Source organism: Eurosta solidaginis, chromosome 2 (assembly GCF_040869045.1).
Source record: "Eurosta solidaginis isolate ZX-2024a chromosome 2, ASM4086904v1, whole genome shotgun sequence".
In the NCBI taxonomy this organism is placed as follows: domain Eukaryota; kingdom Metazoa; phylum Arthropoda; class Insecta; order Diptera; family Tephritidae; genus Eurosta; species Eurosta solidaginis.
Window position 1 is genome coordinate 214,926,037 of NC_090320.1, and position 18,060 is coordinate 214,944,096.

The 18,060-nt window shown below is 36.2% G+C and overlaps 1 protein-coding gene across 1 annotated transcript; it reads left to right on the forward strand.

Annotated features, from left to right (window-relative positions):
• The first annotated feature begins 6,849 nt into the window (after window positions 1-6,849).
• On the forward strand, window positions 6,850-11,927 carry LOC137242595 (uncharacterized). Its single transcript, XM_067769868.1, has 3 exons — window positions 6,850-7,225; window positions 10,075-10,177; window positions 10,256-11,927. Exons 1-3 carry the CDS (start codon window positions 7,071-7,073, stop codon window positions 11,783-11,785), a joined length of 1,788 nt encoding a protein of 595 aa, XP_067625969.1. The 5' UTR covers window positions 6,850-7,070; the 3' UTR covers window positions 11,786-11,927.
• The last annotated feature ends 6,133 nt before the right edge of the window (window positions 11,928-18,060 follow it).

The window sequence follows — 18,060 nt, forward strand, 5'->3', positions numbered from 1 at the left end:
CAATTCTATAGCAAATTGCTTATTTTTTGACCTCGTATTTTTCCTTTCCTCTCCCATACTTTTATTTTTTTTTTCGCATAACTGAAAAACATCGGTGATAAGTGCTGTATGCAATCTCATCATGGGCTTACAGTCCCTCTTCAAGCGATACGAGTAACTTTTTTCTTTTAAGGCAGAGGCAGCGAAGAAGATTCAGATAAGCAAGCAGTCAATCAATTTTCGCTTGTAAATTAAGCAGTAAACATCTCATATGTGAAATCTGTTACACATAGTATTATAAAAAAGTTCATTTCAATTCGAAGCATTTCTGACGATATTTTATCGATCTGCGGTCGTAAGAACTTCACATGATATTCGACACTTTGCAGCCCCGTAGTTCCACGTCTTACCTGCTTAGTCGAAAATGTGCGAATCTTGCCTCCCCTTCATTTGCCAATCTGATTGCCACGGCTATGGTGCAAGCTTCATGTGATGCGCTCTATTTAGCTTGATCATCCTCTTTTTCGTTTCCTTGTATATGTACATAAGTATACCCGAGGATCCCAAATAGATGTATGTATGTTTCACCCTCTGCCGAATCGCAAGTAGATATACATTATTCGCAATTGCAGTTCTCTGTTTACCATATGTTTATCAGAACATAAGATTCTTGATGAAGCATCTTATGCCGTTTTCACATAGAAACTTTATCGAATCACAATTCTATTTAATGAAATAATTAAGTTTCCCTTTTCACACAGGACCTTTTGCTGCATTAAGCGTACATCTGTCAGCAGCTCCACAAAATATTTCGTTTTTTTACAAAAAATAGGATAATGGAAAGCAGCCGTTTCCTTCTTAACTATAAATATAAAATTCGAAGCACCAAGCAAAACCGACTGGATTTTTCACTCGATTAGGCATTCAATAAAGCTATATTGAGATAATTAAGAATTTGTATTTTGTATAGAAAATTGAGTTCAATTAGGGCTTTAATGTAGAAAACTTGACTAATTATTTCATTAAGCCTCTGTGTGAAATTGGCATTACGCTGACATGTGGGTAGATTGCATGTGTTTGCATGAGGAGCGGCAAATAGCGCATCACCACCGCCATCCGACATGCAAAAGTAGCCAACTTTAAACTTTTGTTGCCAGAAAATAATTCTCCATATGATTTGGCACTTGTTGTAGTTAAGGTTTTTTTCAGACTTTGCAAGTGAAATTATTTTTCCCAATTGTTGGTAATTTTCCAACGTTTTTCTAATCTAAAAACTGCATTTTAACAACTGAATAGGAGACAAAATATGTCAGCAACTAATTCTCTTGTATAGAGAGAATATTTATAACAATTTTTCGCTTAACTTATTATATGAATAATTAAGCCGAAATAAGTTTCACATGGTAAGTCTAAATCGGTATTTTTATTTACAAACGCAAAATCTTGAGCGACTGTTTCGCTTCTGCAACAAAACTCATGAACATGAGAAAATCCATTCTAACGAGGCCAATAAAAGCATTGTAAATGCAATAAATTCGAACACAAACATTGAATTTTTCGAACGTGCGTCAAAAAATTTACACGCCTACATATTTACATACAGATATTGGTAGCGTTCCACTGAGTCATCGAGCTCTGTAGGTATACCTTACACGATCAAATCTCACTGGAACGATCCGCATCAGTACTGTGAGAGTTGGCAACAAATCAACGAATGTGTACACATAATAGGGTGCCTGTTATTTTCCAACTTTTTTCCCCCAATCGCTCCATAAAATTTTACCAAAAAATTAAAAAAAAATTATCAAACTAATAACTAGTTTTTTCGTTCTTTAAACCATGCCACAAATGAGTTAAATTTTCCACATAAAATTGTGTGGGATTTTTTGCATTTAAACAAAGCTAGTGTACTAACGCTTAAACAAAAGGGTCACGTCCAAAAAATGTCGGATAAGTTACAAAAATAGGCGTTTTGAGCTAAATAACTATCGCTAAAAGGCTTTCATTAAACATTTTACTTCTGTCAGGAGCTTTGTGGAAAAAGCAATAGTAAATCGTATGGTGGGTCTTTTATTTTTTCAAATAAAAAATTTGTAGGATTTTAATAATCGGGGATTGCCCAAATTGCTTTTTCAAATGTATGAAAACATTTATTTGAAGCAATTTTTTAATTTTATAATTTATTTAATAATTTGGGAAAAATTTAAACAACGTGACATCAGGACGGACAAGGCGACAGCTGTTTCGATTATACCTTGTAAATCTCTTCAAAGCCTTTTCTCCCGGGAGTGGGAGTCGAACTCGCACTCCTACGATAGTTGAAATGGTTGTAAACGCATTCAGCTACGTCATGCCTGTTGTGTAGTTCTTCCCAATTGCCTTCTTTTTGCATATTTTAATCTTTTACACATTGCATACTTCGTATGCAATTATGTGTTAAAGCTATGCTTGGTACGGCGGTTTTCAAAGAAACTTTGGTTTTTTTGTTGCTGTTTTCGTTCTATTTATAGAACTACAACGAATTAACCAATTTTGTCTGGTTGTATGATTTTAATAATCGGGGATTGCCCAAATTGCTTTTTCAAATGTATGAAAACATTTATTTGAAGCAATTTTTTAATTTTATAATTTATTTAATAATTTGGGAAAAATTTAAACAACGTGACATCAGGACGGACAAGGCGACAGCTGTTTCGATTATACCTTGTAAATCTCTTCAAAGCCTTTTCTCCCGGGAGTGGGAGTCGAACTCGCACTCCTACGATAGTTGAAATGGTTGTAAACGCATTCAGCTACGTCATGCCTGTTGTGTAGTTCTTCCCAATTGCCTTCTTTTTGCATATTTTAATCTTTTACACATTGCATACTTCGTATGCAATTATGTGTTAAAGCTATGCTTGGTACGGCGGTTTTCAAAGAAACTTTGGTTTTTTTGTTGCTGTTTTCGTTCTATTTATAGAACTACAACGAATTAACCAATTTTGTCTGGTTGTATGATTTTAATAATCGGGGATTGCCCAAATTGCTTTTTCAAATGTATGAAAACATTTATTTGAAGCAATTTTTTAATTTTATAATTTATTTAATAATTTGGGAAAAATTTAAACAACGTGACATCAGGACGGACAAGGCGACAGCTGTTTCGATTATACCTTGTAAATCTCTTCAAAGCCTTTTCTCCCGGGAGTGGGAGTCGAACTCGCACTCCTACGATAGTTGAAATGGTTGTAAACGCATTCAGCTACGTCATGCCTGTTGTGTAGTTCTTCCCAATTGCCTTCTTTTTGCATATTTTAATCTTTTACACATTGCATACTTCGTATGCAATTATGTGTTAAAGCTATGCTTGGTACGGCGGTTTTCAAAGAAACTTTGGTTTTTTTGTTGCTGTTTTCGTTCTATTTATAGAACTACAACGAATTAACCAATTTTGTCTGGTTGTATGATTTTAATAATCGGGGATTGCCCAAATTGCTTTTTCAAATGTATGAAAACATTTATTTGAAGCAATTTTTTAATTTTATAATTTATTTAATAATTTGGGAAAAATTTAAACAACGTGACATCAGGACGGACAAGGCGACAGCTGTTTCGATTATACCTTGTAAATCTCTTCAAAGCCTTTTCTCCCGGGAGTGGGAGTCGAACTCGCACTCCTACGATAGTTGAAATGGTTGTAAACGCATTCAGCTACGTCATGCCTGTTGTGTAGTTCTTCCCAATTGCCTTCTTTTTGCATATTTTAATCTTTTACACATTGCATACTTCGTATGCAATTATGTGTTAAAGCTATGCTTGGTACGGCGGTTTTCAAAGAAACTTTGGTTTTTTTGTTGCTGTTTTCGTTCTATTTATAGAACTACAACGAATTAACCAATTTTGTCTGGTTGTATGATTTTAATAATCGGGGATTGCCCAAATTGCTTTTTCAAATGTATGAAAACATTTATTTGAAGCAATTTTTTAATTTTATAATTTATTTAATAATTTGGGAAAAATTTAAACAACGTGACATCAGGACGGACAAGGCGACAGCTGTTTCGATTATACCTTGTAAATCTCTTCAAAGCCTTTTCTCCCGGGAGTGGGAGTCGAACTCGCACTCCTACGATAGTTGAAATGGTTGTAAACGCATTCAGATACGTCATGCCTGTTGTGTAGTTCTTCCCAATTTCCTTCTTTTTGCATATTTTAATCTTTTACACATTGCATACTTCGTATGCAATTATGTGTTAAAGCTATGCTTGGTACTGCGGTTTTCAAAGAAACTTTGGTTTTTTTGTTGCTGTTTTCGTTCTATTTATAGAACTACAACGAATTAACCAATTTTGTCTGTTTGTATGATTTTAATAATCGGGGATTGCCCAAATTGCTTTTTCAAATGTATGAAAACATTTATTTGAAGCAATTTTTTAATTTTATAATTTATTTAATAATTTGGGAAAAATTTAAACCGCCGTACCAAGCATAGCTTTAACACATAATTGCATACGAAGTATGCAATGTGTAAAAGATTAAAATATGCAAAAAGAAGGCAATTGGGAAGAACTACACAACAGGCATGACGTAGCTGAATGCGTTTACAACCATTTCAACTATCGTAGGAGTGCGAGTTCGACTCCCACTCCCGGGAGAAAAGGCTTTGAAGAGATTTACAAGGTATAATCGAAACAGCTGTCGCCTTGTCCGTCCTGATGTCACGTTGTTTGATTGGCTGCCGCTAATTTTTTTAGAAAACAAAATGAACAATAGACATGCACTGACAAAAATGTATTTCGTCTCACTTGAACTAAAAAATTTTGGCGAGGAATTGAAAAGTATTGACCTTTGTTCAGTAATGCACTTTATTCAACACTGGTATAATGAAAACAATGTAATGGCAATTATTATACATGCAAAAGATCTTATATAGAAAAATGTAAGAATGACAGGAGATGAAGAAAAGTGCAAAAACTGGTGATATTCGTGCTACCATATGTACTTATAGAATATGATGGTTACCGTAGTGTAGCGAAAAACAGAGCTGTTGCCTTTACATTAAAACAGGTATGTTATTGTTATAGTATTCCTCAACAAATCTAATATGGAATATACATATTAGTGATAAGTCTGAATACGTGCATGCTTTCTTTCACCGTTATTAACCGAAAAAGTTAACTTAAGATTATCCCTCATTTATATAATATAATATAATATATAATAGGCGTGCTTTTTAAACGGTTTTATTTAGCTTGACTCTGTGTGGCGAACAGAACTTTGTAATCGAAATTTAAGTTGAAGCTGATCTGAACGTAGAAAAACTTTATCACTTTCCTTCACTAAAGTAGATTCTAAATGAATATAATATTTTAACTTACAATTTCTCCTTTTTTATAACTTGTCTCGCTGACTTGAAAAATAACTTTTCTAAAAGATTCCAAGACTCTGAAGTTATCAGGAAATGTTACCAATTTTTTTTGTACCCATGACATGCAATGCAAATGAGCAGAGCACAGATCTCCAAGTGGAGCTATGCGACTTACAATGCGACTCTGAACTACAGTTACTAGATTTAAAAGGCATTGGTTTTTGGAAAGTTTTAAGCAAGGAGAAATATCCCTTAGTCCGTCAAGAAATTTTAAAATTTTATTCAATGTTTGGTAGTACGTATATTTGTGAAAGCTCCTTTTCATTCCTTAAGCAAATAAAAACAAATCACAGAAATAGACCTACAAATCAGCATTTAGAAGCGCTTCTGAAATTATCAACCACAAACATGAAAATAGACATAGAAAAATTAGTTGCGCAAATTTACAGTAGGTTAATATCTCCTGTTTCATCTTTCTTTCCGAAATATTATTAAATAAAAAAATTAAAAACAAAACAAAAAACAAATTTAAAAAAATATGCAAAAAATAAAAACAAAAAATATAAAAGAATAAATAAAATAAATGAATGATTTCTTCTTTTATCAGAACTACAAAATTATTATAATTTATATTATTTTGTTTCTAAGAAATAAAACAAAACAAAAAAAATAAAAAGCGTAAAAATATAAAAAAAAAGTTAAAAAAATATAAACAAGAAACACTATAAAAAATTAATTATAACAAAAATCGAATGAATTTACCTTCTATCCGGTTTTCAAAATGTATAATTTTCTTTCTAAATTAATATCATTTTATGAATTTTCGAAGTTTTTACAATGTACTTTTTACTAGCTCCTTCGCCATTTTTTGTTTTATTTTTGGATTTCAAAGTAGGTGTGGTCACGCTTCCATAAGAAGCTTGTGGCGATCCCTGCCCTAGTGCATATATCTGTAAGTGCTACCAAGTACAGAGGGTATGCTGTCAAAAATTTGCCACAAAAAACCAAATCAGCAGAGCCACCAAAGTGAACCAATATTGATCCAGATAGATATCAGGATCACAGCGTTGTTGTTGCGTTTGCATATTGAATTTTTATCGATATATGGATCAGGTTTCATTGGAACGCAACTATTATATCTTATCTGCGCAAACTGAAAGCGACTGATAAACATACATGTATGAGATTATCAGCCATGCATGATATATACATACATACGTCGCTAGCATGGCACATATTGTATGCTACAATTGCTTAAGTATAATGAGAGTATAGAGAGTAGTCAAAGACGTAAATCTATAGAGAATAATCAACGACGGACAGCAATAGAAATTGTCAAACCGGCGGTAGTAAATCACCACATTATCTACTTGAAATTTCATAAAAAAATAATTGAAAATGTTAAAAAATAGTTAAATTGTAGTTATTATATCAAAATAATGTTTTTCTAGCTAACTGTTTTGTTGGCGGTCTCTATAGTTATACGTTCTCTGGTATAGTAACTTCTTTATAATTTCTTCAAAATAAAATGCCTTACCTTGGCCAAGTAGAGTGATTTAGTGACTAACGCAACTCCATTGCAATGCACAATGACTTTTAGTATCGTTTGTATATCGAAGCCTAATGGAGCTTTATATTTTCGAAATATTACGAAGTAAAGAATTAACCTACTAAAAGTTACTTTTACAACTTACGCTAACCAAATAATCAAAAGTAAAACACAAAAAATCACTCATAAGTAGATATGAATTGTTATGATCACAAAATAATTAAACGTATATGGTTAACACTTTTCACTATTGCAACAACAACTCAATTGGTGGCGTGTGATTCATCGAAAGTATGTCCCGTTTATTGTATATGCAAATTAAAAGACAACCTAAATCATGCAGACTGTAGGTAAGAGAAGTCATCATTAAAAAAAAAAAATGTAAGGCGCGATAACCTCCGAAGAGATCTAAGGCCGAGCTTCTCTTCCAATTTGCGTCGTGCTACTCTCGATTTTCCCTACAAATTGGCCGGACGGGACCTACATGATTTTATGCCGACTCCGAACGGCATCTGCAAGGCAGATGAGTTTTCACTGAGAGCTTTTCATGGCAGAAATACACCCGGAGCGCTTGCCAAACACTGCCGAGGGGCGACCCCGCTTAGAAAAATTTTCTTCTAATTGAAAAACCTTATTTCTAAAATGTTTGATGTTGCTTTGCCCGGGGATTTGAACCCAGGGCATCCGGTGTGGTAGGCGGAGCACGCTACCATCACACCACGGTGGCTGAAGTCATAATTAATGTTACAAAATAAGTAAATTTGTATGAGCTGTAAAGGGTGGGTCATTCTGCGACTTTTATAATGTAGAAATTTTATGACTCAGTTTATTTATCTAAAATTATAAAGAAATAAGAAAAGATTTCTCGCGAGATTCTCGAATCTCGAATTACTCGTAAGGCTCGCGAGATTCTCGAATCTCAAATTTTTCGTAAGGCTAGCGAGATTCCTGAATCTCGAATTACTCGTAAGGCTCGCGAGCTTCTTGACATTCAACTTAATCGATTCATTGGCTGTTTTATATAGAGCTTACGATTTCTTCTGGAGCACAAGCCTAAATGTCCGCCAAACCACAAGTAAAAAACTCCGAAATGTATAGAATATTGCCAATGCAGCGTATGAAAGTCGAGAATCTCGTGAGCGTGTTCTTGAAGTCTCCTTGAAAAATAAAATATTGCAAACAAAATTATATGTATAATAAATATGTTTTGAGTTAAATGTCATTGGAAGCAATATAATCAACAAAAAAGTAACAAGTAAAAAAAACGAAGTGTATTTATAAATACTGTCCATAAAGCGATTAAGTAAGAATGTCGAGAAGCTCGCGAGATTTACGAGTACTTCGAGACACGAGAATCTCGTGAGAAGTCGAGTTCTCAATTCCTCGGGTCTCAAAAATCTCGCTTGTGTTCGAGAAGAAATCGTAAGCTCTAATTGCAACTGTTGTCGTTATTTTGTGCAAGCTATCAAAAATATGGCTCTAATGCCCTTTCCCACCAATAACTAGCATGTTGTTGCCAACTTGCCAGAAATATGAATGTGTAAAAATCAAAATGTTGGTTATTCAATGTTGTTGTTATTTTATCGCTCAAGTCACTAACAATAATTTTTGTCGTTATTAATTGTTGTGATATATTTTTTCTTAAAAATTTTAGAGAACTGCTGTAGCTGGTTGTTTAAATCTATTTCGAGAGCAGCTCCACAGCAATCTTTTGACCCTGTTGGTTTAACCATTTGACTATAAAAGCGGTAGTTTGTTTGTATTCTTTCTTCAACTTCTATTCCGTTTCGAGTGTTACCACATCTGTAATATATAAAATTTGAGAATTTGTTAACCCAATGAATCAATTAAGTCAAAAGGATGGACATTAAGGCCTTTGGCAAATAGGATAGGATGTGAGTGTTGCCAGGAAATTCGCGCAAGTTCGGGAGTGCCGGACTCAATCCGGCAAATGGCTGCTCAAATTCATAACATTTCCCAAGCATTTCGGGAGTGTTTTGAGGTTAAAACAACAATAGTTTTTGATAGCTTTTTTTCGGAAAATATGTCACTCTGGCTGCTCTTCTCAGCTGGCTCCCCAGATCACGAAAAATTTACTAAGTTATCACAGGGGAGTTTAACAATGTCGTTCCGGAAGCGAAAGCGGTAAAGTATGCTGAAGATTCTCGTTGGATCCAGTGCATTGGCAAACTCTAACAGAGTACTCGCACGCAAGAGGGGTGGGATCACAATCGAGAAAAAAAGTGTGCAGCGATTCTGCACAAATGGATAGTAAACGAGGGTCAAATGGGCCTCAAAGCAAGTGTCTGCCGAATAGTTGCCTACGCAGATGACCTGTCAATCCTGTTAAGGGATAATTTCTGGAAACAAGTTAGTCAGTAAGTGCTAATGTGGACTTATTTGGCGATTGAAAAGTGAAGTCTATCTCGATGAATAAAGATTTTAGACCGAGCTTGTTTTCCAATTTGTATCGGGCTCTTCTTAATTTCTCCTACAAAATGGTGGGACAGGAGCTAAATGTTTTATGAACGGCATTTGCAAAGCGGATGAATTTTCACTTTTCATGGCAGAAATACACTCGGAATGTTTGCCGAATCACTGCCGATGGACAACACCGCTTAGAAGAACTTTTTTTTTTTTGTTTTAATTGAAAAAACTTTTTTCTAAATTTTCAACAATATTTTTCCCGGAACTTGAACCTAGGAGCACGCTACCATTTCACAGCGGTGACCGCCATGCTCTATAAGTCCATCAAGTCTGGTTATTTTGTATGTTATCACAACAGACCGTGAAGTTGATAAACTTACCTTTTCCTATCAGATTAGGTAGTACTCAACAGACAATAGCCTAAGTTGTTTTTCACCTTTTTCGCAAAAGCAATATAATCAAGCTTACTAGACCACCACACCAACTATCTGGTTCAATGTGCACCTCAATTTATCCCCAAAAGGTTGGTAGCACTGTTTTAGAAAATATTAGAAGTAACTTTCTACCTACACCATAATATGTTTGGGCAGATAATTTTCATTTCTAAATGATCAAGGGTGATATTAAGTAGAGAAATTTTAAAAGAGCAACCTTCAAAACACTCTTCATAGCCAAATCAAAAACGTGTTTCGGCCTTTTTAGTGTGTAATGCACATTTTTTTAAGTGATTACTTTTAAATATTTCTTAATTTTTTTGTTTTTTTTTTTTCAGTGGCAAACGTTTAATAAGTCCGTACTCAGCAGTGCCTCAAGAAGTTCAATCGCTCGACTTGAGCTACAATGACATTACTGTACTTGATAATGATTGTTTTAAGGTAAGTTAAAATATCTAAATAAATCATTTCCTCATTTCCATTTTATTACATACTCAAACCAATTTTTCATATTCTCAGGGCTATATTCACCTTATCAACATAACCATATCTAACAACGCCATACATACCATCTTACTGGAGACCTTTGTACCATTGAAACGCATACACTCGATAGATCTCTCATACAATCGTCTCGAATATATAGACCCACGGTTATTCGAATCAAATCGTAAATTGCAAACACTCAATTTGGCAGGCAATAAATTCACGTATTTAAGCAACGAACCATTTTTGCGAAGTAGATATTTGCGTGCGATTAACTTAGCGCATGCGCAAATTAATGTTTTCTTACCACAACATTACAAGGCGCTACCACTGTTGCATGAGATCGATCTATCACATAATCTCATCATAACTATAGATAAATTTGCAGCTAAAGCACCAAAATTATTGCGTACACTAAATCTCGCAGGAAATAATTTAAATTGTGATCAAAGTCTACAAAGTGCTATCAAACAATTAGAGGATCGTAATGTTGACGTTAAATATTACGACTGTCAAGTCACCAATACAGTACGAAACGATATGAAGGAAATGGAGAAGCAATTTGAGCGTCTGCAATTGGTGGATGAGCAGACGCATATGGAAAACGAAGAAAATGGCAATGAAGATCTCGGTGATTCACAAGAACACTTCAATGAGACTGTACGAAATGGCGTGCTTACTGGCTGGCATTTACCAATTTCTGCTGAATATAGTGAAGACTATTATATCGACTTTGATGTAGATGAGGTGGAAGAAAATGAGGGGAGCATAGCATCGTTCAACCCAAAATCTCTAAATGAAACTTGTCGCCTTTGGTGCTTAAAATTGTTGCCAACGAATACGTTTAACAACCCTGCAAATGTTGCTGGAAAACAGTACACCGATTTTGATTTACTTTTTGTTTTTATATGTGGTAACGCTGTCGGTTTAGCACTCACTATTTTTCTTGGAAGCTGCATTTTATGCATTTGGCGTTGTTCGGCGGCGTTAAAACCAAGCAGCATACGAATTGAAAATCCCTGTGACTCTCACTATGCTATAGTACCACAAGCACACGCGTCAGTATCGCGCACAACAGTAGACACTATTAGAGCACCTTCGTTCCAAAATCCTGCCTCTGCACACGAGCACATTACAATTTCATCACCTCAGCCACCTCGTAGACGTCAACGTCACACTCAATCAACACAACGTACTTTGATACGACACAATCAACTCGGGCACTCAGGTGGTGATAATTTTATATCAAGACTTTTTGGTAGACCTGCACGTCACCAATACTATCGCACTATTAATGAGAATACAGCACATTTGATACGTCGTCTCAGTCGTAGTAATCTTTTCAATAATAGATTGAACCAGCATTTTGAGCGTGAGCGTAGTACAATAAGTTCTCCACCGAATACACCTGATGATCCTGATGATGCTGTTCATGAGCCTAATGCGGGAAATGAATTGGAAGACGTAGTAGCCGCAACGAGAACACCTCATCGTAGGCGACCAGAGACTCCTCCTCCGCTATACAGTGAAATTGTGTCAAAAAGGGATAATCAAAACTCATAAATAAGAACTGCATTACTCAATAATAAACACCAATTTACCATCTTCTATATATATAAAATAGGATGTATGTATGTTTGTATGTTTGTATGAGGCTTATGGACTCCGAAACTACCACGCCGATTTCATTCAAATTTTCAGGATAACTTAGTAGGAACCCGGAGAGTGTTTGTGAAAAGTTTTTCTTCCCGGGAAGGGCACCAGGGACCGATTTATTCTAAACTATCGTATATATGGCTCGATTTGTCTGAAATTTGGTATGTAGGTAGCGTTATATCTAGAATAACATGTCGGATAATTTTTCTTCAGGGAAGTGGACCAGGATACATATTGGTGACTAGGGTCTCGATATATAGGCCAACACGTGCACCCGGGCAACCCTATAATATGTTTATACGATATTGTGACGAATTTACTTGCAAATCCTCTTATTTGCCCTTTTTCTAAGTTCGTATCACTAAACTGTTGAATAAATAACTCCAATATTGAATAATGGAAAAATGCCTTTATTAAAGTACTTCACAATAACACTTATACTTTGCAACTAGCTGGCTTAATAACCAAACTGATAGCTTAACTGAAACTGACTTCCAAAATAATACTGCTATGGCTCGCTAGATAGCGTCTTAATCGAAACTGCTGGCTGGAACACCTTTCCGCCGGTGAGGGTTGTTTAATAGTACCAAATCTCCCTCCAACAAACCTTCCGAATTTTTGTTCTCATTGTACCTGCGTTTCATCTTACTACTCATTATTCTTGATCGTTCCCTCGCACTCTGTTGTTTGGCCAATGAACTTCTTCGCAGAGCTTCCACTTGACGGAATGACTTTGCATCATCATTATCGTCTGGACGTTTCACAATAGTAGTGCTCGTTGGCTTGAAACCACCCTTGCATTCTTTCCGAAAAATTCTTTCAGTCCTTTTAGTGCGTCCATTAGGGTTTGTCGATGCCGGTCTTTTTCTCGCAGGTACTTTTAATTTCGCTTTATTTGGCCCTTTCGATCCATCGACCTTTTCTTTTGACTTTCGTGGCCTTTGTCGAGTCTTCTCCACCAGTACTCGATTACTACTGAACCCTTTTTCCAAACTAAAGTTAAGTGGTATGCTCTGGTTCTTATAGCGCATAATTTTTCTCTGCATATCGATATTGATGTAATGGTTAACCAAGAAGTCCACTCCCAATATGACTTCTTCAACGATCTTCGCCACAACGAATTTGTGTAGAACCATGACCTTTCCAATCAAGACTTCACATATCACTTCTCCCTGGACTTGGTTATACTCGCCAGTGACCGTACGCAACCTTGCTCCAGGTAACAGGTTTACTCTCCTGCTGACCAAGTCAGATCGGATCAAGGAATGAGATGCGCCCGGATCTGCAGTCAGTACACGTTCTTTGCCATCCACATTCCCTCTGACGGTAAGACTACTCGATTTTCTACCAATTTGCGACACAGATATCACAGGACATTCACAAGCTGGGGCAAGTTTTCGTTCTTTACAACTGACACACTCTTGCTCATCTCCTCCAGCTTTGCGTTTACGGCCACCCACATTATTGGAACTATTAGGACCAAGATCGCAATGACGTGCAACGTGACCGGACTTCCCGCATTTGAAGCATTTGATAACTTTTTCACTCCGCTTTTGCGATCCTTTCAGCGCCTCCAATATTGCGTCTACCCACTCTGGCCTTTCTACTTCCACACGGCGTGCTTTGAAAACTGGCTTACACAGAAGCGACGCTTCTGACACCGTTTCTGCGAATGTTGGCTTTGCGTATGTAGCTCGCTTTGTTTCGACGTCCCGTATGCCATTTATAAAGCTCTGAATCTTTACCCTTTCAGTGTATTCCACGGGTGCGTCCGCATTTGCTAAATGTGCTAGCACTTATACTTTGCAACTAGCTGGCTTAATAACCAAACTGATAGCTTAACTGAAACTGACTTCCAAAATAATACTGCTATGGCTCGCTAGATAGAGTTTTCATCGAAACTGCTTGATAGCTCAAATCAAACTGAATTCCAGCGCCTCTACATTTGCTGCCTTTTATATTCTCTGATTTCAACGTTCGCATCATCTAGGCGCTTCCATTTCCAGAATCTACTAGATGCCATCAGCTCTCAAACTTTTCAGCTGTAACTACAATTGCACGATGTTATAGCTTCTCTCATTGCATACTTTCAGGAGTATCTCAGATATATGCATGTGTTTGTGCATTGATTCTCCGCTGCTCGTATACGTACATGGTACGTATGTGTAGACGCAATTATTGTATCGTTTATGTAGATACATAATGATTGATCTATGGATGTGCATGATATCACTGTTTAGCATCGGCTTAGAGATAGCAGCTTTTGATAATATTCGTAACAATATGGATATCAAATGAAAGCTGTTGATGAATGTTTTAGTACAGGGTAGTTTTCATACCTATTGGTGAATAGGTTCTCGAGATATAGGCCAAAACGTGGACCCGGGCACCCCTAGAAAGTTTTTATACAATATGGATATCAGATGAAAGCTGCTGATGGGTGCTTTAGTACAGGGTAGTTTTCATACCTATTGTTGACTAGGGTCTCGAGATATAGGCCAAAACGTGGGCCCGGGTACCCCTAGAATGCGTTTATACAATATGGATATCAAATGAAAGCTGTTGATGAGTTCTTTAATACAGGGTAGTTTTCATACCTATTGGTGACTAGGTGCTCGAGATATAGGCCAAAACGTGGACCCGGGCACCCCTAGAAAGTTTTTATACAATATGGATATCAGATGAAAGCTGCTGATGAGTGCTTTAGTACAGGGTAGTTTTCATACCTCTTGTTGACTAGGGTCTCGAGATATAGGCCAAAGCGTGGATCAGGGTAACACTAGGATGCGTTTTTACGTTATGGATATCAAATTGAAGCTGTTGATGTGTGCTTTACTACAGATAATTTTTTATACCGCTGGGTGTCTTGGGTCTCGGATATAGGCCAAAACGTGGACCCGGATACCCGAGACAATGTTTATACAATATGGATATCAAATGAAAATTGTTGATGAGTGCTTTCCTACAGGGTAGTTTTCATACCTATTGGTGACAAGGGTCTCGAGATATAGGCCAAAACATGGATCCGAATACCACTAGAATGTGTTTATGGAATATTGATATCAAATGAAAGTTTTTGCTGAGAGCTTTTAAGTAGTTTTCAGTGTGATATTCGATTTAGTCGCATCAGCCTTGCAAAACTGATAAATATGCATGCGAAGCCGAAATAAAGACATGAATTAATAATACCCACATACCTATTTATATACGCCTGAAAATTGGTATATAAGTTTGGCTATATTACTATTTACGATGTTTTTTTCCAGGAAGTTGACGAGAGACGGACTGGGACTGGGATTGGAACTGGGACTGAGACTTAGACTGGGAGTGGGACTGGGATTGAGACTCGGAATGGGACTGGAACAAAATACATACCACCCTCTGGCACTGGCAATAAAAGCACTCATCTATGTCATCCTTTAGTCATATATAGGTTTTAGACTCTTGAAGATTGAGAGGGAGTTGCAGATGAAGTGAGAATTAGAAGAAGAGACCTGAGCCCAAACTCTTTTGGTCATTTGCGATATTGCGGCTTTTGCGTTTGTTTTCTCATTCTATTTATCTATTTAATAAAAACTTTATTCGAGCTCTAGACCACACAAATATATATATAAAAATTTCAAAAAGCGATTTTGATTTTGCATATACAATATTTATTTTTATTATTTTATTATATTTCGACCTCACTTTGAAGTCATCTTCAGGATTTAAGATAAATATCACACTAACAAGTAAGCAAGGCTAAGTTCGGGTGTAATAGAACATTACATTTTCAGATGAGAACTGTGGAGGCAAAGTAAGGGAAAATCACCACGTTGTAAAAAGAACCTAGGGTAACCCTGGAATGTGTTTGTATGACGGAAGGTATTAAAGAGTATTTTAAGAGGAAGTGGGCCATAGTTCTATATATGGACGCCTTTTCGGAATATCGCCATTAAGGTGGACCTGGCCTGACTCTAGAATTTGTTTGTACGATATGTGTATCAAATGAAAGGTGTTAATGAGTATTTTAAAAGGGCGTGGAAGTGGGCCTTAGTTCTATAGGTGGACGCCTTTTCGAGATATCGCCAGGCTTTTGATTTCGCCCTGCAGAACTTTTTCATTTTCTTCTACTTAATATGATACGCGCCACACCCATTTTACAAAGTTTTTTCTAAAGTTATATTTTGTACCAATAAACCAATCCAATTACCATGTTTCATCCCTTTTTTCGTATTTGGTATATAATTATGGCATTTATTTCATTTTTCGTTATTTTTGATATCGAAAAAGTGAGCGTGGTCATAGTCGGATTTCGGCCATTTTTTACACCAACACAAAGTGAGATCAGATAAGTACGTTAACTGAGTTTAGTAAAGATATATCGATTTTTGCTCAAGTTATCGTGTTAACTGCCGAGCGGAAGGACAGACGGTCGACTGTGTATAACAACTGGGCGTGGCTTCAACCGAGTTCGCCCTTTTCACAGAAAACAGTTATCGTCCTAGAGTTTAGGCCTCTACCAAATTTCAGAAGGATTGGTAAATTTTTGTTCGACTTATGGCATTAAAAGTATCATAGATAAATTAAATGAAAAAGGGCGGAGCGACGCCCATTTTGAAATTTTCTTTTATTTTTGAATTTTGTTGCACCATATCATTACTGGAGTTGAATGTTGACATAATTTACTTATATACTGTAAAGATATTAAATTTTTTGTTAAACCTTGACTTTAAAAAAAATTTTTTAAAAGTGGGCGTGGTCGTTCTCCGATTTTGCTAATTTTTATTAGGCATACATATAGTAATAGGAGTAACGTTCCTGCCAAATTTCATCATGATATCTTCAACGACTGCCGAATTACAGCTTGCCAAAATTTTAAATTACCTTCTTTTAAAAGTGGGCGGTGCCACGCCCATTGTCCAAAATTGTACCAGTTTTCTATTCTGCGTCATAAGTTCAACTCACCTACCAAGTTTCATTGCTTAATCCGTATTTGGCAATGAATTATCGCACTTTTTCGATTTTTCGAAATTTTCGATATCGAAAAAGTGGGCGTGGTTATTGTCCGATATCGTTCATTTTAAATAGCGATCTGAGATGAGTGGCCAGGAACCTACATACCAAATTCCATCAAGATACCTCAAAATTTACTCAAGTTATCGTGTTAACGGACGGACGGACATGGCTCAATCGAATTTTTTTTCGATACTGATGATTTTGATATAAGGAAGTCTATATCTATCTCGATTCCTTTATACCTGTACAACCAAGCGTTATCCAATCAAAGTTAATATACTCAGTTGAGCAGAGCTCTGCTCAACTGAGTATAAAAACATTGAATGCACATAAAAATTAACAATTTACACATATGATTGTTGCTTATCGACTAATTTTAACATGAAGTAAAGCTGCAGTTACCCACCGATGTCTGTAACGTACGTATACGTATGCAGTACGTACACACATTTGAGCGAAATTTACGCCCGTAGTGGCCATTGCCTGTTTGAGTGCATGCTTATGGAAACTTCAACTTTTCCTATTTTAATTTTTGATGTTGTAAAAGGCTAGAATTAATATTAAATAAGTATAAATACATATCATATTTATAATCTGCACTTTTACATAATTATTTCGAATTATTTTCACAGTTTTTATACTCAGTTGAGCAGAGCTCACAGAGTATATTCAATTTGATTGGATAACGGTTGGTTGTACAGGTATAAAGGAATCGAGATAGATATAGACTTCCATATATCAAAATCATCAGGATCGAAAAAAAATTTGATTGAGCCATGTCCGTCCGTCCGTCCGTCCGTTAACACGATAACTTGAGTAAATTTTGAGGTATCTTGATGAAATTTGGTACGTAGGTTCCTGAGCACTCATCTCAGATCGCTATTTAAACTGAACAATATCGGACTATAACCACGCCCACTTTTTCGATATCGAAAATTTCGAAAAACCGAAAAAGTGCGATAATTCATTACCAAAGACGGAGAAAGCGATGAAACTTGGTAGGTGAGTTGAACTGATGACGCAGAATAGAAAATTAGTAAAATCTTGGACAATGGGCGTGGCCCGCCCACTTTCAAAAGAAGGTAATTTAAAAGTTTTACAAGCTGTAATTTGGCAGTCGTAGCAGATATCATGATGAAATTTGCCAGGAACGTTACTCCTATTACTATATGTATGCCTAATAA

Excerpts from the sequence above, each read along its gene's own strand:
- LOC137242595 (XM_067769868.1), top strand. The coding sequence starts at position 7,071 with ATGAATTGTTATGATCACAAAATAATTAAACGTATATGGTTAACACTT. Across the intron at positions 7,226-10,074 it reads CTAAATCATGCAGACTGTAG|TGGCAAACGTTTAATAAGTC; the intron begins GTAAGAGAAGTC and ends TTTTTTTTTCAG. Across the intron at positions 10,178-10,255 it reads TTGATAATGATTGTTTTAAG|GGCTATATTCACCTTATCAA; the intron begins GTAAGTTAAAAT and ends TCATATTCTCAG.